General features: G+C 40.6%; 1 protein-coding gene across 1 annotated transcript in view; it reads left to right on the top strand.

Moving 5' to 3' along the window:
• Positions 1–20,184, top strand: part of FAM19A1 (family with sequence similarity 19 (chemokine (C-C motif)-like), member A1) — a 78,174-nt gene extending 57,990 nt beyond the window's left edge. The window contains exons 3-4 of the mRNA XM_010286678.1: positions 13,495–13,619; positions 19,321–20,184. Coding sequence (XP_010284980.1) covers positions 13,495–13,619; positions 19,321–19,338 — 143 coding nt within the window. The 3' untranslated portion in view covers positions 19,339–20,184. The remainder of the gene's footprint in view (positions 1–13,494; positions 13,620–19,320) is intronic.
• The last annotated feature ends 252 nt before the right edge of the window (positions 20,185–20,436 follow it).

Below are 20,436 nucleotides of genomic sequence, written 5' to 3'. Positions count from 1 at the left end.
TTTAACTTCAAAGTATTTGTGGAGGTTTTTTATAATATCTGTTTAGAAAGAAAAGCCAGCTATTTCAACGTTGTGCTGTTTTAAAGTGCTTTAAAAAGATGGACAAAGAGTATTATAAAAGTTCATCTAAAACAACTGCCTGTTCAGTTTGCTGAAGTAACTACAACAATTCTCAGTATCTTGGTTTAGCTATTCATCTTTGGAGGACTTCTGCTTGCATACATTTTGCAATTGGCAGAGCTGAACATATTCTGCAAAGCATTTTACTCTAATTCATGCTCAGATTTGTAAAAGAACTTACGCTGGGCACGCTCAGGCTCCATTTACATTCATTTTGTATGAGCATTAATGAGATCAAGTAGAACAAGGACAGATGTTTGTGAAAAATAAAATGTTAAACTCCTGTTTGTAGCGATGAGAATAGAGCTTAGGGCTTCATAGCTAAGAATCATCTGACTAGAGTGTGCACAAGATTCCTGGAGTATCTGGAGCCTAAGACTCAGCTCCTTCCATCTGGTTATTTTTTCAAGAGCATATCTTGTGTATTACAAACATAGGAAATAATGACCCTTGTATAAATTCAGGATTATTCACTCTAAGGACAACAGAGTAAGGTCATCATATAAATTACTTGTAGCAAAGACTTACCTAGAAGTGCAATCCGGGGACTCTTCCAAGGTAAAAAAGAAGAAAAACACCACTGTAAATGTAGCAAATTTTCATCCTTTAAAATAATACAACTCGGAGTTCAATTGAATGGAGGCGAAAAGACATGAGCTCTGCCAATACCAACATGACCATGAAATTTCAAGTGCCCGTTAACAGGCTTCTCAGCTCTGTAAAATGTTTCAGAGTAAATAAGCATTATGAGCACTGAAGGAAAACATAATTTCAAAGAAAAGCATGTCAGTTAAGGTCAGTTTAATATCCACTCATGAATTTCGCTGGTTTTAAGTCTTGCTGATAAGCTTTTATAATTGAGATACTTCTCTTATTCCATGCATATTGGAGCAATAATTAAGCTATGATGTGAGATACAAAGTATCGTGTGCTCAATTCATCAATTTTTGTTCAGTCTTGCAGTTCTTGTTCCAATTGCACTGGCATTGTTGTACTGAAATATCTCCAAATCTATCATGTCAAGATTATGCATGATGTAATTTGTAATAGCAGCTAGGGATTTGTTTACAAAAAACAAATGTTCCTTTAATCTTTAAAACAAAATTAGACTTGTCTTACATCACAGAACAAAGATTTGAATGAATACAACACTTTTAATAAATCAGTAATTACCTTGTGGAGTGACAGTTGGCTCATTTAACACAACCTTTGAAAACAGCTTTCTCCACACAGATTCTAAACTCTGCCCTTCTGAGATACATTTTGAGCGCTGGACTGTGGAGGTGTAAGTGCTCTATAGGTGTATTATTTATACCACAGCAATCCCCAATTCATGGAAGAGCATTTGGACCATATCGTCCCTTCACAGCAGAGATAACTGCAAGTTAACTAAACTACCTCCTACAGAAATTTGCAAGCTCTGCCTTTTGGTACCACTGTGCGTAAGGTGACGCACCACGTGCAAGTTCATAGCACCATCATTAGGACAATAAAACCTCCCTTAGGTTATCATTTCCAATTGAATTATTCCTATGACGAGAGCACAGCGCACCTGATCCTGGATCACAGTGTGAGTTTGTTGGTAGGTCAGGGTTTAAATAACACTCCACCAGCTGTAAACCAGTCTCTGTCATAAACACATCTCTGTAGTTGTTACTGTCTGAAAATAGCTGGTGGGTACAGACAACAGCAAAGGGCTGCTCCCCTTCTTTGGCAGACCACTCGGGGTCATCCATGGTTATACTCATCAGGGCTTTGATCCACATCACTTTGACAATCAAACAGCCCCGTGCCAACAGGCGGCTAATGAAGGCTGTGGTTCTTCTGCGTGTGTGTCCATTGGATAATACATCTGTGCAATTTGTATTAGGCTGCCAGGACACAACAGGCAGAACATTTCGGGGGAAAAAGAATATACTAAGAATGTGTTATGAGGCATCAGGTGAAGCACAGATGAAGTTCAGCTACCTGAGAAGTGTTTTAATCACCAGCCGTGGAGCAGTTTGGCAGCTTTACTGCTACTAGGCGGGACACATACAGATGATGGTGGGTGTTTTGGACGTAAGGATGACCGCACCAGCAGGTGCTTGCAGTGGTGAGACTGAGGAGGACAAGAAGGTCCCTCCGAGAGCCATGTCCTGCCACCGTGACAATGCCAGCAAACAGCTGCTCACACCCCAACCCCATTTTCACATGGTGGGGTCAGCCTGCCCAAAAGAATGAGACCTCAGGCAAGAGTCTCCTAGAAAATTTCAAACTTGACTCTCTAAAGTGATGGCTGAAATCCGTATTTAATCACACGCTTGAATGTATTGCTGAATCTGCCAATACCACTCAACCCAGCTCAGGCCAGTGGTGATATTCAGAACTTTTTAGGACATTAGATTCTTATAACAACCTCTAAATTATGGAGTGTTTTGATTCAGAAATTTTCCAGCTCTGATTATTATCCTCTTCTGTACTTCACACTTCTCAGCAGTCTCCTTTTCCAGAAATTCCTTGACATCCAGATTTTAGGAGAAACATCAGCCTTTTGCTGCTCACAACAATCAGAGTTCGGTGTGCTTTCATTTCTTCTACCACTTCTGCCATCCTCACATACTTTCTTCAACAGCAGGTACCCACCTGACAACCCTCACTATTACTGGGAGACACCTGGAACCCTAGCCACATATTTCAGCATTTTCTAAACTTAGAAATTCAGCCTTGGGCCTTTAAAGCACAGACACCTTAGTATTTTTCACAGAAAAAAAACCAGTGACAATGTAATAGCTTGCATTTTTAAAAAAACAATCATTTTCCCCTGCAAAAACATATACAAAACTAAAAAAAAGGTGATTTTCATTGACAATAATGCATAGCACTATAATTATATAATAAGTAATGTAACACATAGCCCATAATTTCTAAATATTCAATGGCAGAATTTTCCTTATTTATTTGTTTACAGGAATCTTCTCTGTAGACTGGAAACAAGAGACAAATACTACACAATTTATACCCAAGCAGCACACCAGATCTTAATTTCATAACTGATAACCACCCAATATGTTATGCATGCTTTGTTATGCCTTATAAACGCATTACAGTTACAGAATTTAATCATTTTTGGTGTTCTTTCATAGAGTGCTTTGCGGCTAAGCTATGTTTCTGGCACCTCATCCAGTCAAAATTTCATAACAGACTTTCACCCTTCAGAGCCCATTTTGCAGCTTTTCCCTTCCACCTCGCTCAGCGCCGCCTCCTGCAGCGCAGGGGATTCACGTTTGAGCAAACAGCAACTTTTACAGACATGGGATTTGGTCCGAAGCCTGCACAGACTAAGGAGGATTTTTTTTCCTGTTTCTTCAGTAACCGTCGGATCAGACCCTAAACACAGATCATGGGTTTCTAACGCAAAAACAGGCAATAACTGTTCCTCTTGGGTGCTCTCTTCCACCGTCACGAGGGACAGTCACAGCAATTATATTTTTGGTTCAACACAGTCGTTTCTCAGCAATGCTGGTTGTGTGAGCAAACGTCTCCACAGCAGCATCAGGACCACAGCAGCTCATGAGAGAGAGAGAGAGATCTGACTTAGGGTCCCTGCAGCCACCGGAGGAACAGCATTGCAAGGCCACCCATAAACCTCAACAAACCCACAAACCTCTCTGCATTTCAACTCTCTCATTTACTTTATTAATGAATTATTATTAATGAAAAATTAACATTGCATGGAGACGTTTTTCTTCTTTGATGGCACATCAGCCCTCAACCCTGGTCTGAAATGTGTGTGAGTATTTATCAGCAGCTTCCTATTGTCTTTCAAAAAATGTATAATTATGCACAGTTCATTGGCATCTCATTAAATATATAACAATAAGATTAAGCTTTCACTAGGCTATCTAGAAGCAGTTCAAATACGGTGTGAATAACACTGCTACACTGCACAAATATTTGATCAATCAGCCTGCTCTCAGCTTTGCTCTGCAGCAAGGGATGGATTCAGCTCTAAACTTTAGTAATAAATAGCAGTAATGGGTCCCCCTGACCTACAAAAGATCGATTTTCCCCATACAGGTTGGGAGGGGACCCTCGGTCACCTGCATTCATTTCAGCTCCCTACATGTGAACATTTCATGTTTTCATTAGTCTCATTAGCACTCATTAGTGTCAGCAGGTTGCTCTCAAATGACCTACTGTCTTTGCAGTGAGGTTATGTCAAACACCAATAAACTCACACGCATAGAACTATAAATAAAGCGGGCTGCTCAGCAACTTGCCTTAGATGCATGTTGCTGTGCGTGAATTCAAGGATCTCTAAGAAAAAAATGTAAGGCTGTGTCCTAGCACTCTGGAAGGTCATAGAATACACTACACACTTTTGGGGAGACAAGTTTATCATACATGATTTATTTTATCATTTCACGTCCTTTCTCTCTGCCACAGATATCTGCAAAAACCTCTTTTGTCCAGGTTTGCTCTGCCTTTCGTCCTAGAAATCAAGTTTCCAGACAGATAATGCAGTGAAGGGTCAGTTATAGTATCAACTATGATCCCTAACTGTCAGAGAAAAAATATCAAGTATTGGTCATCTCTGAACTCAGTGGAATGTGGAACAATTAAAAAAGCCAACGATGCCTTATGAGTATAGTATTAGCAAATGAGAACCATACAAGAGTTGAGAGCCAGCTGCCAACCACAATTCGACTGACCTGGGACCTGCTTATATCTCTGGGAAGGAGTGCTACAACCCATTGGCCTCCGAGCCTGACAGCTTCTGGTGGATTCATTTTTTTATTATTTTAATATCTGAGACACTGAAAAGATCTCACAAGTCAAACTGTAGGGCCCAAGAAAAATTTTGATTGCTTTTCATTGGCCTGTACTTAGTGCTGCTGAGATCTCTGAGATTTACCCAATTTAGGAGATGATAATTATGCACATTCTACAGTTCTCCTTAAAATTTGGATGTTTTTATTGCAGAATCACAGAATCATTAAGGTTGGAAAGGACTTTCGAGATCATCAAGTCCAACCAATAACCCAACACCACCATGCCCACTAAACCATATCCCAAAGCACCACGTCTGCATGTTTTTCGAACACGTCCAGTGATGGTGACTCCACCACCTCCCTGGGCAGCCTGTTCCAATGTCTGACCACTCTCTCAGTAAAGAAATTTTTCCTGTTATCCAGTCTAAACCTCCCCTGGCGCAACTTGAGGCCATTTCCTCTTGTCCTGTTGCTGGTTGCTTGGGAGAAGACACCAACACCCACCTCACCACAGCCCCTTTCAGGTAGTTGTAGAGAGCGATAAGGTCTCCCCTCAGCCTCCTCTTCTCCAGACTGAACAAACCCAGTTCCCTCAGCCGCTCCTCATAAGACTTGTGCTCCAGCCCCCTCACCAGCTCCGTTGCCCTTCTCTGGACATGCTTATCTGTGTACCTAGCTAACAAAACAGAGTTGTTTACCTCTGAACAGCTGTACGCACTTTAAAAGTACTCAGAAGACTTGAGTACTGACATTTTTAATGCACTCATGAAAGTGAAGATGCACGTTCACTCACCATGAAAGTGCCACCCATGAGAAATCATGGTCCTCCCTCAGTTATGGATGCCCCACAGCCATATGTCTAAGCAACAATTGTTTCCAAAGGTGCAAAGAAATGGACATGGAAAAATGACAAAGCTGCAGCGTGCGACTCTCCCAGGCTGAACAGCACTGAAGGCTAAAAATTCCTTTTGCAAGATCTATGCTATTTTGATGAAATCTGCTCTTTAACAGACCATCACTATTCAGCTGAAAGCCAGGCATGTGCTTAAAAACCTCCTGGCAGCACACAGACTCCATATAATTTTAATGTTGTTATTTATTATTGTAGTACCTAGGAAATGCAGTCTAAGTCCAAGACACCGTTCTTCTAGTTGTTGCACACATGCAGAAGAAAGGTCACTCCCACATTTCTGCAACACAGTGTTGAAGCTCAACAGGTCAGTAAAGAGAGAGGGGAACATGCAAGGAAAGAAGGCAAAAATAACTCATCCTCTTAAGTAAATGAAATTACAAATGGAAAACTGGTATAGTAAGAAGGTGATTTACCTGTAGTAATAAAGTCAGAAGCAGAGCTGGGATTAAACAAACCTCAGGAGTTTCTGATTCTCAGGCCATTAGCCAACACCACCTCTATTAGCCATACTGTTATGAGGGAAGCATACAACATGCTTATGTCATTTATTCCAATTTACCTAACAGTATGCCAACTGTTAGAAAATGGCAATGTAAGTGTTTTTTCACTAGTGACTCTTCTCATGCTGTTGAATTAGCAACCTTTTTGCTGGTTTATGCAGATCTTAAATGGAAATTGTTCATGGATTCTTTGTGTCTAATCTGCCCTTTCATATTTTATGGGTATATTTTAGTGCAGCCCGCAGGGTTCTTCAGACTCATATTACACTCTTAAAAATATCCAACTCTGGCTGCTGAATATATTGCTATGAAAAATCAAGAATTCTGGATGGAAAAAAATATTAAAACCTCCAATTCTTTCTAAAGTTTCTGCTGGTGAGTTAATAAAACATTGTTCAAAAACCTGGAGAATATTGCAAAGTTCAGGCTGTTCTAAAAGAAAAAAATTAATATTATGATCTATTTTTAATGTTTACTACAATTAAAAAATATTAAATTAACTCAACAAGACTGGATCTGAGGCAATTAGGAGATATGAAACATCACTTGCCAGACTGATTGCACTGTGCTTGTATTTTAAACTGGAGAAATGTCAGTTTTCCCAGAGTTATGAGAGATCTGTTATCAAAGTCTGGGAAGTATTACACTGCGTGAGCATTAGATTGATGCTTCTAAAATTGAGTAAGATTGAATTAAAGCAGATAGTTTTATGGACTCCCTGTAGGAAGCATCCTGTATTTCCTCTAGACAGTATTATTCAACCTGAAATCTTTTGTTTTGGGTTTGTATTCTTTAACTTATCAGACTACTGCTTTACAACTCCCAGAGTAAATGGTATCTCAACCTGTTTATGAAATACATAACCCTTCACATGACAAGTTCTTTCACTCTGGTTTTCTCATCCTCCTAGAAAGTGTGTTCCCACCCCTGTAATTTATTCTGCACCCCATGACATCCCAATAAAGTAAGAGAAACTACATGTCTCATTCAATTCTCTGAGATTTTGTTTTATACGGAATAGCTGAGCACAGGGTTATAGATTCTCCTATTCTAGTTTATATGGGTTTAAAAAAAAAAAAAAAAATGACCTGAAAGATTTTACCTACCTCTGTGCTATTGCCATTGCCAAAAGTCTCCATTAGTGCAAGAGTCTCTCATGAGGAGTTTGAACTTTCCTTTAATCTAATCCATTTAGAAAATGACTCACAATTCATTGAATAAAGTGGAGAAAATTGATATCTTTTCATTAAGCTGACAAAGTCTTTTTCACTGCTGGCATCTGTGAAATGTGTTCTCTATTTAAATTTTATTTATATCAATCTTCTCTGGTGGAAACTAGATTAAAATGGAACGTTTTATACTTACAGTAAAAACTTTCCCATCCTGCAACGAGTGTCATACTGGTTTTGAAAACGAACTCTGTTTCTTATTCCTTGGAGTAACATGATACCTATGATCAGGAGGAAGCGCAATCTAATATCTCTATTCCTTTGTATTCTATTTCTGTATAAACAAAATGTGTACACTTTATCACAAGCAAAAGAGATAGCTGCTGTGGCTTTATAATGGCAAATGTAGAAGCAATCTTGGAACATTTTAATACATATCATGTTCCCTCTAAACTGTTGAAAAATGCATGATGATACTCTGCTCTGTTTTCATATTTCAGAGTCTTCCATAAACATGAATTAAGGTTATAGATAACTCTGTGAGTATTGTCATATTGTTATATTGTTAAATATAATGTCTTTATACTTATTGTCGTATATAGTTCATCATATTGTTAAAGCAATTTCCTAAATTACAGAAAAGTTAAAGGAGAATTCTATCTGCAAAAAAAGACTTTGCATTTTTTATATACACTGGAGCAGCAAACATGACACACGCAATTGCCTGAGAGTTTCTGGACTGTGTGTGCACATTTTCTCCCAGACAACCCTCTGCCCGTGTCCTGTTAATCAATCGCCCCTAAGAGGGCACTTAATCACCGCTTTGAACAACCGAATATCTTCAGTTTAATGCAAGAACTTGAAGGCTGAGAAATGTGAAACTCAACAAGTTGGGGAGTTTCAACAAGTAAGGAAGTTTTAATGAAATGGATTGTGTATTTTTTTCCAAATAGTTCTTGATTCAAGAGGAAGATGATGGAATGAATAGTTAGTGTTTCCATGTTGATTTGATCTCAATTTAGGTGTAGATATTTGAAGGTGTTCAGTGCCTTTTTACTGTGACCCCGTAATAGAATAATTTGTTACTGAAATTCAAGGGGCAGTCATCCCCGGTCAGCTCTCCTCGTGCATCAAACCTTTGTGCTCCAGATGATGCACAAGAACAAGTCAAAAAGCGGTCACTGCGCCCATGCAACCTACAAAGGTTCTCATGAACTTTGCAGGCTGAAGCACACTGAACTGAGTCTAAGCTGGAAGTCGTGTGCAGCCATCTAAGGCTTTGGGCGTTATGCTTGGGAACAAATTCATTTTAAAAGACAATAGAATTGTGTAAACACTAAGAAGTGTATGCTATTCTCTTGCTCTTTCCCAATTTTTTTTTTTCCCTATATTCAGTCTGATCACCAGATTTCTTATCCGTAGTTTCTTTCTCTGTTTGCTACACATGATTAGAAAATGCCATTTCAACCAAATGCTTTTTCATCTGTTAATTCATGCAGACTAAATACATCAAAAGTTAAATATTTTGATTAAAAATTTTCTATTGGTTTGCAAACAAAGCTAAAAAAAATGCAGTGTGACTCAGACTGGGAAAAATATCTCAATAATTTTTTGAAGAAAGTTGCTTTTCTCCCAGCTCCATTAGTTACATGCTTAGAGTTTAAAATTCTTATAGAAGAGGCATTTTCTTGAAAAGAACTCAGATACAAGCAATTCCTTATTTCCACTAGCAGGAGCTGGGGAACAAAAAAACCCATAACAAAATACAAACAAAGCAAGAGTAGTCAAGCCTCTTTTAAATCATGTCCTTTTTCTTTCCCTGTGGCTGAGGGTATCTGTCTCAGCCAAATCAGCCTTGCATGAAAAAAACTCCATGCCGCGTGTATTCCTCAGACAGGGAGAAGAACACAATGAGAACCACTCCAAAACGTTACAGGCATCTAATTCAGCATGATGTGAGCACTCACAGCCTGTGACGCCTGATGACTAACGGGGGTCTGTAATTCTCATCCAGAATTAGCCGTTCGGGTCACCGAGAAGCTTGGGTTCCTCAGGATCTCGGGGATCTTGAATACAAACTGCCCTGAGGGAAAGCATCTTAACCTGAACAATTCTCTCTCTCACACAACCGCGTCAGCACATCTCAGAGCGACACAACCGAAACATAGAGAAGTTGGATTGTATTCCCCAGGGAAGCTTCCCCCCTCCCCTCCCCGTACAGGTGTATCTAATCCCAAACACAGCAAACTGTGGTTCATTTTAAAGCCTTTTCCTGCCTCTTTGAACCGAGCTGGAGGTGTAAAACTTTGAAATCAAGTCAACCTCAAAGGATCAGCAGTGCCCAAGAAGGACAACGGTGTCCTAAAGATTAAAAGCCTCTTAATAGAAGAGAAAACCTATAAGCACAAGACTCAAAGGAAATTATTTTCATCGGGCGCTGGACGTCCCTGCCACAGCATGGTGCTGAGGACCAGAACACAGCGAGCTTTGTAGTGCTTGGCTTACAAAGGATTTTGCCCACTTACTTATATATTAGAGACTAACAGGAGCTTTTCATCTGCAAATGGCCTGAGCTTCCCCCCTTTATAAAAGGAACCCTGTCTCCTTGTCTCCAGCCCAGCTATGGGTAGCGACAGGTGAGGGTGCTCACTGGTGGACCCTTGGGTGGGCATTGTAACTGCACTTCGATCACAAATTTTTGTTAGATATGTGTATATATATGTGTGTGTGTGTAAATACACACACTAAAACCTGCACACTATTACATGAATCAGTTGACATTAAGGTTCAGCACTGACTTTGCATTTGATTAATTTTTCAAGGTGAATATCTGAATACTTGGGCTGTATTTAACAGCATCAATAAGTAGATAGATCATTTTAATTGCTATGAACAGCATTGCTTCTACATGCTCCCTCTCAATCTGTATTCATCTCATACCTCTGTTTTACATTGTAAACTCCCTTGGCCAGGATGTTCAGTTTTGTGGTTTTAGTACCTAGCACCATAGGATGCTTCTCTATGGTTATCTAATACTACAGCACTGCTACTGGTAAATAATTATGGTCATCACTTTTGATTCCATATCATAGGATTCTCCTCACGTATTCTGAGGATGCTCTGCTCTGATGATTGCTATGAAGGCCAGTATTTAGCAGGATATGTTTTTTCAGTTTGCCCACTGCACAGTCTATTATTAGAGTGCAGATTCATCCCTTGTGTGCTTTTTCATGCATAGCAAAGTGAGATATCTCTTTTCTCCACTGTTAGCAGCATTAATGATAACCTTCTAGAAGTGATGTGTGAATAGCATCATTAAACTGCCTTGCAAGCGCAGGTGTAAAGGGTTTTTTGTGTGTTGTACATATGGAGAAATGATATATTACATGATAAAAATGAGGTATAAGCTGTAAGAAGAAATAGGAAAGACAACACAGAGAGCTAGATGATCATTGTAGGGCCCTTCCAACTGAACTATTCAGTTCTATTTTATTCTAAGCTTAGCTCACTCACTCCAACTTGCTCAACTCATCTTCCAGATCAAAGGAGCTTCCAAACCCAAGGTGTTTCTCCCTATGTTTCAAGTAAACTCACTGGGTGAAAACCATATTCCTGTTGGGACAGTTATTCAGCAAGTCTGCTGGTATAATCACATACCAAGTGAAGGCCTTTTTAGAGGTACTAACTTGGACTCCCGAATTGTAGTAGCTTCCCATTAGAGTTAATTAGCTAACCCAGAAATATTGCTTCTCATTCAGGTTTATTTTGCACTAAAATGGGCTATCCTTGGGTGCAATCCAGCATGGCCCATCAAATACCTGGACCATATGACATTCAGATCAACCATGTACATCAACACGTGGCAGAGGCTGGTTTGTCCAGCTTATCTGAGGAAAAAAAGATCTTACCTTTCCAATACTTTACCTTCTTTACAGGATTTATCACCCTATATTTACCATTTTTATTTCCCAGAATTTACTACCAGCTTTATGCAAAAAAACATCTTCCTTTCTGGGCACATGACATACCTTTGTGTTCATTTAAACAATCATCTAAATTATTTCTCTCTGGTACATTCCTACCTAAAGAATATAGTATTTGGCTTAGTTTGGGCATAAGCATGTGTACCTAAGTCCATTTGTAAACATACATTTATAGTATTATACACGTGCATGCTTGCATCTCCGTGTGTGCTGTTTGTTAGTCTACAGCAAAGGAAGCTGGATCAGAAAGTCAGTGGAGCATTAAGGAGAAGAGGGAACTACGTGAGGCTGCCAGAAGAGCTCAAAGTGGCTGAGGGTTGACCGTGTTGGCAGTGGTTCATTTTTCATGGACCGCACTGGAAAACAAAATGCTAAATTGGAACAGTCCTATGAAAAGGTAGTTTTCCTTTCAGAGCTAGATCAAAAGGGGAGCCTTTCCTAGTAAATTAGGATTGGAGCAATAAAGTCAGCTGCTTAGGTGGGCTAACAGCAGGTCTGGTAAGATAGTGTGATGGGTATAATTCTGTGTAGGTAATGCTGATGATGCATAACTTTGAAGCTGTGGTCACCTAGTGCCCACCTCTCCTGACCCAACAACAAGAATGCAGTTCAAGCCTTACTGAAAATGCCAGAGTCCCTCTTTTGTCCCTTGCTGAGTCTCTCCTACAGTCTCTTGCTCTCTGTGCCATGCAGAGCCTCCTCTTTCATGATGAAATGGAATAGTGATGCACACTTTCTAGCCTAGGAGTATCTGTTGGTTTGGTGCATTTTTTTTTCAGTGAGTTGGTCATATGTTAGAGATTAAAGAGAAAGGGACTCACAGCTTCATCTGTGTATCTGTGAATTAAGGTGATGGACATTAGTAGCAGCTGCAGATACAACTTTGGGTGTTTCCTCAGGATTTTGTGAGCATAAACAGATTACAACGAGATAAAAAATAAATCAAGACTTCAGTTATAAACTCTGAAATGTCCTTAAATCAATGCATGCACAACAGGGCATTTTCCAGAGCTGAGTGGTGTGATACAAGGTAGTCTGCTGCTTCAAAGGTATTTTATGGGCTTGAAGCAGCTATGTGGGCTGCTATGCATGGGTTAAGCATCTCTATTTGCGTGAGTGCACACTTTGACAGAGTGCAACCATGAAATTAATTCTTGCCAGGGAAAACAAACCACAGGCAGAGCCACTCACGCACCAACGAGGCACAGTTCCCAAGGTTAGCTAAACTTTATCAAAATCCCCAGACAAAAAATGCCATTAAGATACAGTTAAGGCTATACACAGATACCAATTCCCAGGCAAGAAACTTCATTAAGGTACACTCAAGGTTATAAACATATGTGCCAATTAACGTCAAACAAGATCCAAACACTGCCATTATTTATAATGCTAAATACTTGGAAATTTAAAGTTACTGCTAGAGATAATATGGTTTCTATAAAATCCAGAATCACGTTTCAACAAACTGAACTTCTGCAACTCTTCAGTATTACCTTCCCTTCTGTTTCTGACACTCCCTGCCATGGGATACTATGAAAGCTAAAAGTCTACATGGGTTCAAAAACTTCTGCACAGATTTGTAGAAGAAAAAGCCAGCTGTAGGTATTGAAAGCAAAGCAAACACCATTTATTCTAGAGTACACTGAGCCACAAGTCCTGAAGACCTGGAGAATATTCTGAGGAAAATCTCTTTCGACTTGCCTTGTTCTTATAAATGTCCATAAAGATCAGATTGGCCACTGACAAAGATGGGCTTTTAGGGTGGCTGGTCCTTTGGCCTGAAGCAGTATTGCTGCCGTCACAGCATTCCCCACAGTCACAGCATGATAGTAGACTAACTCTTGCGTGTAAGGAAGCTATGGCAAGCAGTGCACTGTCTTAGAGAATGCAGGATGCAAAACAGGTAATTAAATGTGAAATCCTTGCAACTAAATTTCAACTGAAGGGTTTGGAAGGGGCACTCTGCCTCTTCAATGCAGTGTTAGACCCTTGAGATACTATTTAATTAGATTTTTCATTATAACATAGTTGTGAACATTGTCTTTTCTCTTTTAGCTTCAATAGTGATTGGCAAATGGTGGTGTGAGATGGAGCCCTGCCTAGAAGGAGAGGAATGTAAGACATTGCCTGATAATTCTGGATGGATGTGTGCGACTGGCAATAAAATCAAGACCACCAGAGTAAGTCGTCTTTCTGTCTATACCCAGGAAGTCTTAATAGGAAAGGGAGTCACTCATGATTGCTCACCCATATCTGTTCCATCATCATGTCTGCTGTAAAAGTCTTAAAGATCACTGCATAGCTCCCAGCCACCCAACACTTCTGGCCATAATTTAGTGAAAATTCAGATGGATTCAGGCTGGTCAGCTGGGTCCAGGCTTGATAACCAGCAGACTGGAGCTGTTGAATCGCCAAGTCACCTTCTTACAGACATTGTCACCTCAGAAACAAAACTTAGTGCACATCACTGAGTCCCTTTCTGGTGGCTAGAGGGAAGTATCAAGGGGAACTGCTGAATCCTACATCCATTTCTTGGCTGTTCCAGGCCACATCTGTATTAACAGCTGTACAGGTGCTTTGTAGCATGAAACGGTGCTGAGGACTCAGCTCGTTATCTGCATTTGAGGTCTTAGCTCAGAAGCAGCTCTATCCCCACGCACCCGTTAGTGACATACATTTGAGATGCTGAAGATTCAGGTAACGCAGGCCAGCAGGTGACAACAACTTTCACCATGCGTTGCTCGGAAGATGTAGAGGTATGGCTGCAAAGAGAGAGAGTGTGAATGAGCTGGATAAACTTCTCCCACTGAGATTACTTTGGAAGAAAGAAGCGTTTTTCAAAAATAGATTCTAGCTTTTCATTTGCATTGTTCAATTATATCACAACCATTTTCCTGAAACTACCACCTCTAGCTGTATTCAACAATTTTAATTAAATTAAAATTTCATTAAAATTACCACCATTGAATTCTTTTCCAAGAAAATTACATGGTTGTCAACTCAAAATATTTTGATAAATGAATAAATTTTGTTTTTCAGTGAAGTGAAAAATAACTTTCGAAACTTGCCAAATGAAAAAAAAGCAAATTTTCAAGACATTTTTCCCTGTTTATTAAGCAGTTCTACAAACTCATACCCAGCTACTAATTCACAGGAAGGTGAAGCTTAGTGTCACGATTTCCTGACTTCTTCCTTTTTCTACAGTGCTAAGTCTAGTCATTTGTCATGTCTTCTAGGCCTTTTATTGAAGGAGGAGATTTTACCCCAGCTGATCCTCATGCCATCTGGATTCTTTTCGTTCCCTCTATATGATTTACCCCAGGATGGATGATTTGTATTGCAACCCTAGTTTCTTGAACAGTGTCTTCCGGCATGGCTCATCTCACCACCACATTAAATTACTAGGATACACACTAATTTAGGAGGTTTTCTTTGCAGAAGGCAGTAAGTGCCTTCCCTGAAAACAGGAGGCATATTATCTCCTTGACATCTCCCAAAGCAAAGGAGAAAGCATGGAAGGAACTGTGATTCCTTGACTCAATTTCTTCCTGCAGTGTCATTGTTGCTGCAAACCACTCTGTGCTCACAACTGATCTCTCCACATTGAAACACCACTGGAAGATTGTGCCCTAATGTATCTGCCTTGCAGTGCAATTAAAAAAAAAAAACCAAACAAACTTACTACATGTCCTTTTCAGTGAGGCAACATTTTTCTCACTGATTTGGGGAATTAAAATGGAAGAAAGTGATATTAAAGAAGTAATAAGCAACATGAAGAAGTATGTTATACTTTTGTTAAATTACAGTAATTCAGTACTTCTGCAGTTTGTCTGCAAATTATACAATTTAGGAACTGCATTTGCTTTTTTCTGTGAAATTGTCCTGCTCTTAACTCCCCCAACCTTCATCATATAAACTAATTTTAGGCGATAGCCTGCATCTAGAAATGATTGCTAGAAATTTAGCAGCTTCATTAATATGCAGATGTGTGGTCCAATCTATTCAGTATGCATTATTGTATTTCATTTAAATTAAATACTTACAGAGTGAGTGCTCATAACTGAAAAAATACTTCTTCATTTACCCACAGGAGTTGTTTTAATTAGCTTGTGAGGGGAGTACCTTATGGTGCTGCTTCCAGTAGAATTTTGCTGTGTTGCTTTAAAATATCATTACAGAACCCAATTGACAAAGGCAACATGACATGATGTGCTTACCAAATGTCTGTTGCATTTTCTAAGCAAAAATTCTACTTCATAATCCCTGAAACTTTGCTCAAGTCCCTACTGCTGCGTCAAGTCTAGCAACATAAATATAAAATAATAGAAGCAATCAGATCCTGAAACAGGCATTTTTTTTTCTTTGTTTTGTCATTTCAGATGGCATCAGAGAAAGAGATTACACTATAATCTGTACTGACCCCAGTCCAGGCTGCAAGATTGGGCCATGTGTATCTAATTTATGTAGTTAAGGAAGTTAAGAAAGCAGAAGAAACAAGACAAATCAGTCAGCATCCCAGATATATCTGTGGTGCTCAGCCAAAAAGCTGGAGCAAGTCACCATAGGCTGTAAACTGTAAACTGTCTCGATGAAGGCTTGTCCTTACACTAATGCGTTCATGTCAGGCAGCTGCTGTCCAAGGAAAACATTCGCATTTATGATTCGCAGGATTGAAATACTATTAGTACATTCTTCAAGGCCCACAGTAAATCACATATAAGCATGGGTGTACACATATAAATATATGCATGTGTATACACAACATGCGTAATTTTACATTGTAGTATATTACTTCATGGTTGGTTCTCAGGTGTGATTAATACTGATTAGTGTCAGAAGAAGGTGGACAACAAATCCAGTAAAGGCTTTGCACGCACATCCTCCATTCCTTCCTTTTCACGCATTTATTCCTGTGTTTAGTCCGTTAGCATAGCTCACTAATTAAGTTGTTAAAGCCGAAGATATAAAGCTCACAGCCTCTGTAAATCGATCTGTTTTCTATTGATGGTCAGAGCAGGTGACAAACACTGGAAAGAAATAATTTTGTAATTCAATTTTTGGAGCAGTTTCAACGCTTTTTAAACTCCCTATTCACCCCTTTTTTTTTCTTTTTTTTTTTTTTAAGAAAATAAGTTTCAATGCTTTCCTTAAAAATGTGGGGCTCTTGCAGCTGTACTAGGATCTGGCCAGAGATCACATCACTACATTTCAGCGGAGTAACCGGCACCAGGGGAAATGCAAGAACATGGTCTTGGTCTGGGTGCTGGGAGATGGTGCCCACAAGGGCACATAAATGCCCGTGAGAACCAGAGCTGCTGAAAAACATGAAAACATGGCTTTTCATGCATCCCATGTTTTTTCACTTCCCATCTGAGCGAGGGAGTCACTCACAAGCTCTTCACATTGGATTGGTGTCTACACACAACTCCGTGCATCACTTGGCAGGGCCCTTGAGGAGCGCAGTGCTCTTCCCCAGGGCTTTCTGCCCAGGCTCATGCGCACACTGCACTGCAAAATGCCCTTTTTATGGGCCTGGTTTCAGCTGGGAGAGAGTTACTTTTCTTCCCAGTAGCTAGTATAGTGCTGTGTTTTGGATTTCGTACGAGAATAGTGTTGATAACGCACTGAGGTTTTGCGTGCTGCTAAGTAATGCTTACACGAAGTCAAGGACTTTTCAGCTTCTCATGCTCTACCGACTGAGAAGGCTGGACGTGCACAAGAAGCTGGGTGGGGGCACAGCTAGGGCAGCCGACCCAAGTTGGCCAAAGGGATATTCCATACCGTACGATGTCACGCTCAGTGTATAAACTAGGGGAAAGCTGGCGGGGGGGTGGCTGCTCAGGGACTGGCTGGGTATCGGTCGGCTGGTGGGGAGCAATTGCATTGTGCATCACTGGGTTTGTAGTTGTTGTTGTTGTTGTTGTTGTTGTTGTTGTTGTTGTTATTAAATTATTAAACTGTTCTTAGCTCAACTCATGAGGTTTTTTTGCTTCTACTCTTCTGATTCTCTCCCCCATCCCACCAAGGGTGGGGAGTGAGCAAGCGGCTGCGTGGTGCTCAGTTGCTGGCTGGGGTTAAACCACGACAGTCCTTTTTGGCGCCCAGTGTGGGGCTCGAAGGGTTTGAGATAACGACAGAATAACCAGAGCGTGTTAAGGATTTTATATCTGTTAACAGTTAGCAACATCTGTCATGTTAGCAACAACTAAAACATCAGTGTGTTATCAACATTATTCTCGTACTAAATCCAGAACACAGCACTATATCAGCTACTTGGAAGAAAATTAACTCTATCCCAGCCAAAAACGAGACATTACATAATCCACACTAATAACACCTGGCATTCATGTACTAGCCTTCTAAATACTTCAACAAGCTGCTTTTCTGCTGATGCTGTTGAGGATGGAAATTACAGCATTGAGCACTTGGGGCCTGGCAGAGCAGCTCAGCTTGGAGCATCTCTCCAGCTTCACAGCCTGCTCCCTCCATTACAGCCCTCCCACCCCTCGGTTTCCAGAGTAACACTTGGTTTACCATATATTTTGCTGTCAGAGACCCGCAGGTCATTTTACGGTGCCCCAGGGACCTGAGCGTCACATTTCTTAAGAGCCACTGCTCATCCCAGCTGCAGCAAATAGCACCCGAGGTGCCCACAGCCCCTTGGCACCGTGGTCCCTTGTCATTTCCTGCACCTACACCAATTCACCACGCAAATTCTTGAGGCAGTGTACAAATGAGAAAGAAAGGGATGTATTCATCCCCGAGAGAGAAAACCCAGCAGGGTCATTTGTCAGTGGCAAACCAGGAGAGCAGAAAATGGGAACTGGGGGAGGGAAGGAAATGGTAAATGAACCCAGAGTTTTATTTTCTTTTTTTAGCTATCTAACTAGCTTAATACATCAGATGATTTCCAGATTAAGTTTTTCTTTAAAGCAGTGAAGAAACCCCTCTAGTTTTGTGATAACAGTCTCTGCAATTAAGAGGTCAGTTCAAAGCAGTAGAGCACAAGATAGTAAATATCTCTTGCTATAAGACTTACTGCTGCATTTCATCGTAACACCTAGTGCTTAGCTAATAACTTATAGCCCTGATTTAATGCCTCAGCCTGCTCGTATTCAAGTCAACTTGAGTTTCATTGCTGACCTAGTCATCTAGCAAAGGGTTGGACCCATTGTGCCATTCATCTGTGTGTATCAGTGTGGGAAAGAAACAAAATCCTCTCCTCGAGAGAGCTATTTTTGCTGCTGGTCAGTCATTCTTCTTTCAGCATCCTAAAAAAACCTCTGGGCGGTGGTGTTTCCTCTTCAAGCCATTAGCACGCTCACTCAGAACAATTGTGGTGTTAGTCATAAGGAGCGATGGTTTTACAGTCCGTTGCAGGCTGTGATATCTCACTCGGGGTGAGTAGGTGAAGTCGGTCAGACTGCCCAGTCTATTACACAGCTAGTCACTCCTGTCCTGCCCTTCTTCGGGTGAGTGGCTTGGTGGGCGTCCGAATGGACCTGAAAGATGGATCCACCTGCATGTCCTTGTCTAGCAGAAGCTACTAGCATCACTCTGAGAAGGGGAGGGTGGTCGGCTGGGGTGAGCGTGGCCCCATGCCCAACGCTGTCCTGGCACCTCCTGCACCACCAGCCCAGGTGATCGATGCGCATCCAGGATCTCCCAAGGCACGGGCAGGAGCTCACTCAGGGTCTGCCCCTTGCACATCCTTAAATCCCTGTAGCCCCAAGAGAAAAGACATGCTCCCTCCCTCCAAATATTGCGATTTAAACTCAGCTATATCATGAGCAGGGCAAAGTGCCACCAAGCCTGGGTCTGTCTTCCCTCTCACAACGTATTTCACCTAACAACTGACTCTTTCTCACTTTCTTACTGCAGATCCATCCGAGGACCTAACAGAGCATCGTCTGCATGGAGACAGTGAAAGCCCTGCTGATTTATGAGGACAAAGTATTGAAAGTTTAAAACCATCTCAGCATTCACAAGCCAAATGGATTTCTTATTTGCACTTTGACTGTTTACCAGATAACAACAGTGGCTTTACTGTGTGAAAGAAAGTATTCAGTGGAAATAATGCCCCTGATTTTTGACAGCTGAAAATAAAAATGAAGAAAACGATTCCTTTGGTAAAGTTTCCAAGATTGCAAAGTACAAACAACAGTAGAAGTTTGGATCTACAATTTACTTTATACCAGTTAAAGTATATATATAGAAATATATATATATTAATATATGATATTTTGAAATAAAAGCCTCACTCTTCAAGAAATTGAATAGTACCACACTTTGCTGCAGCTGCTGTAATTTTTTTTTTTCTTTTTTGTAATGGTCTGGAAGATCCTTACCTGTTTCAGAGAGAAACGTGGCGGTGAAGAGGCAAAGCAAACCTGCTGCGGTACAAGGACGCCTAAGAGCTACATGAATCCTACCGATGCAGCATCCAGAGCTTCCTGTTCCCTTTGGCAGAATTTCGAGGGCATTTGTTGTTGCACTTTGTGTTCTGGAGGCTTTTCCCCTTGTGCAATACTAGCATGCTGGCTTTGCTTCATTAACCATACTTGATTGATATATAACAATGATAGTTCTATCCTCTTCCAAGAAAATATTTTTAGAGCTGTTAGATATTCCATGACGAAGAGACGGACAACTACTGAGTGAAGTACAGTATGTATTAAAACTTTATTTGGCAGAGTTTGGTAGACTGTGAGCTCCCTTCTTATTAAAGATGTACTGTACGTACAATGTCTTCAGACTTTGTATAGCTCATAGAGACTACAGTAAAAACCCAGTAACCAACTCCAAAGCTTTGCGTTGTTGGCTCACTAATTCTTTGAAACAACAACAAAGCTATTTCTTTGCAGACCAACATGCGAGAGGGCTTTTACATGCGGTTTGGTTTTTTACGAGGCCATTTGCAATTGGTGAACAAGCATTTCAGCTTAAGCGAACGCCTCCGTGGGCACCTCGAATGCTCAGGCACACCCACACGCAAGG

This window comes from Phaethon lepturus, unplaced genomic scaffold (assembly GCF_000687285.1).
Source record: "Phaethon lepturus isolate BGI_N335 unplaced genomic scaffold, ASM68728v1 scaffold1855, whole genome shotgun sequence".
In the NCBI taxonomy this organism is placed as follows: Eukaryota; Metazoa; Chordata; class Aves; order Phaethontiformes; family Phaethontidae; genus Phaethon; species Phaethon lepturus.
Note: the sequence above shows the minus strand (reverse complement) of the source record. Positions and strands in the feature narration are given on the sequence as shown.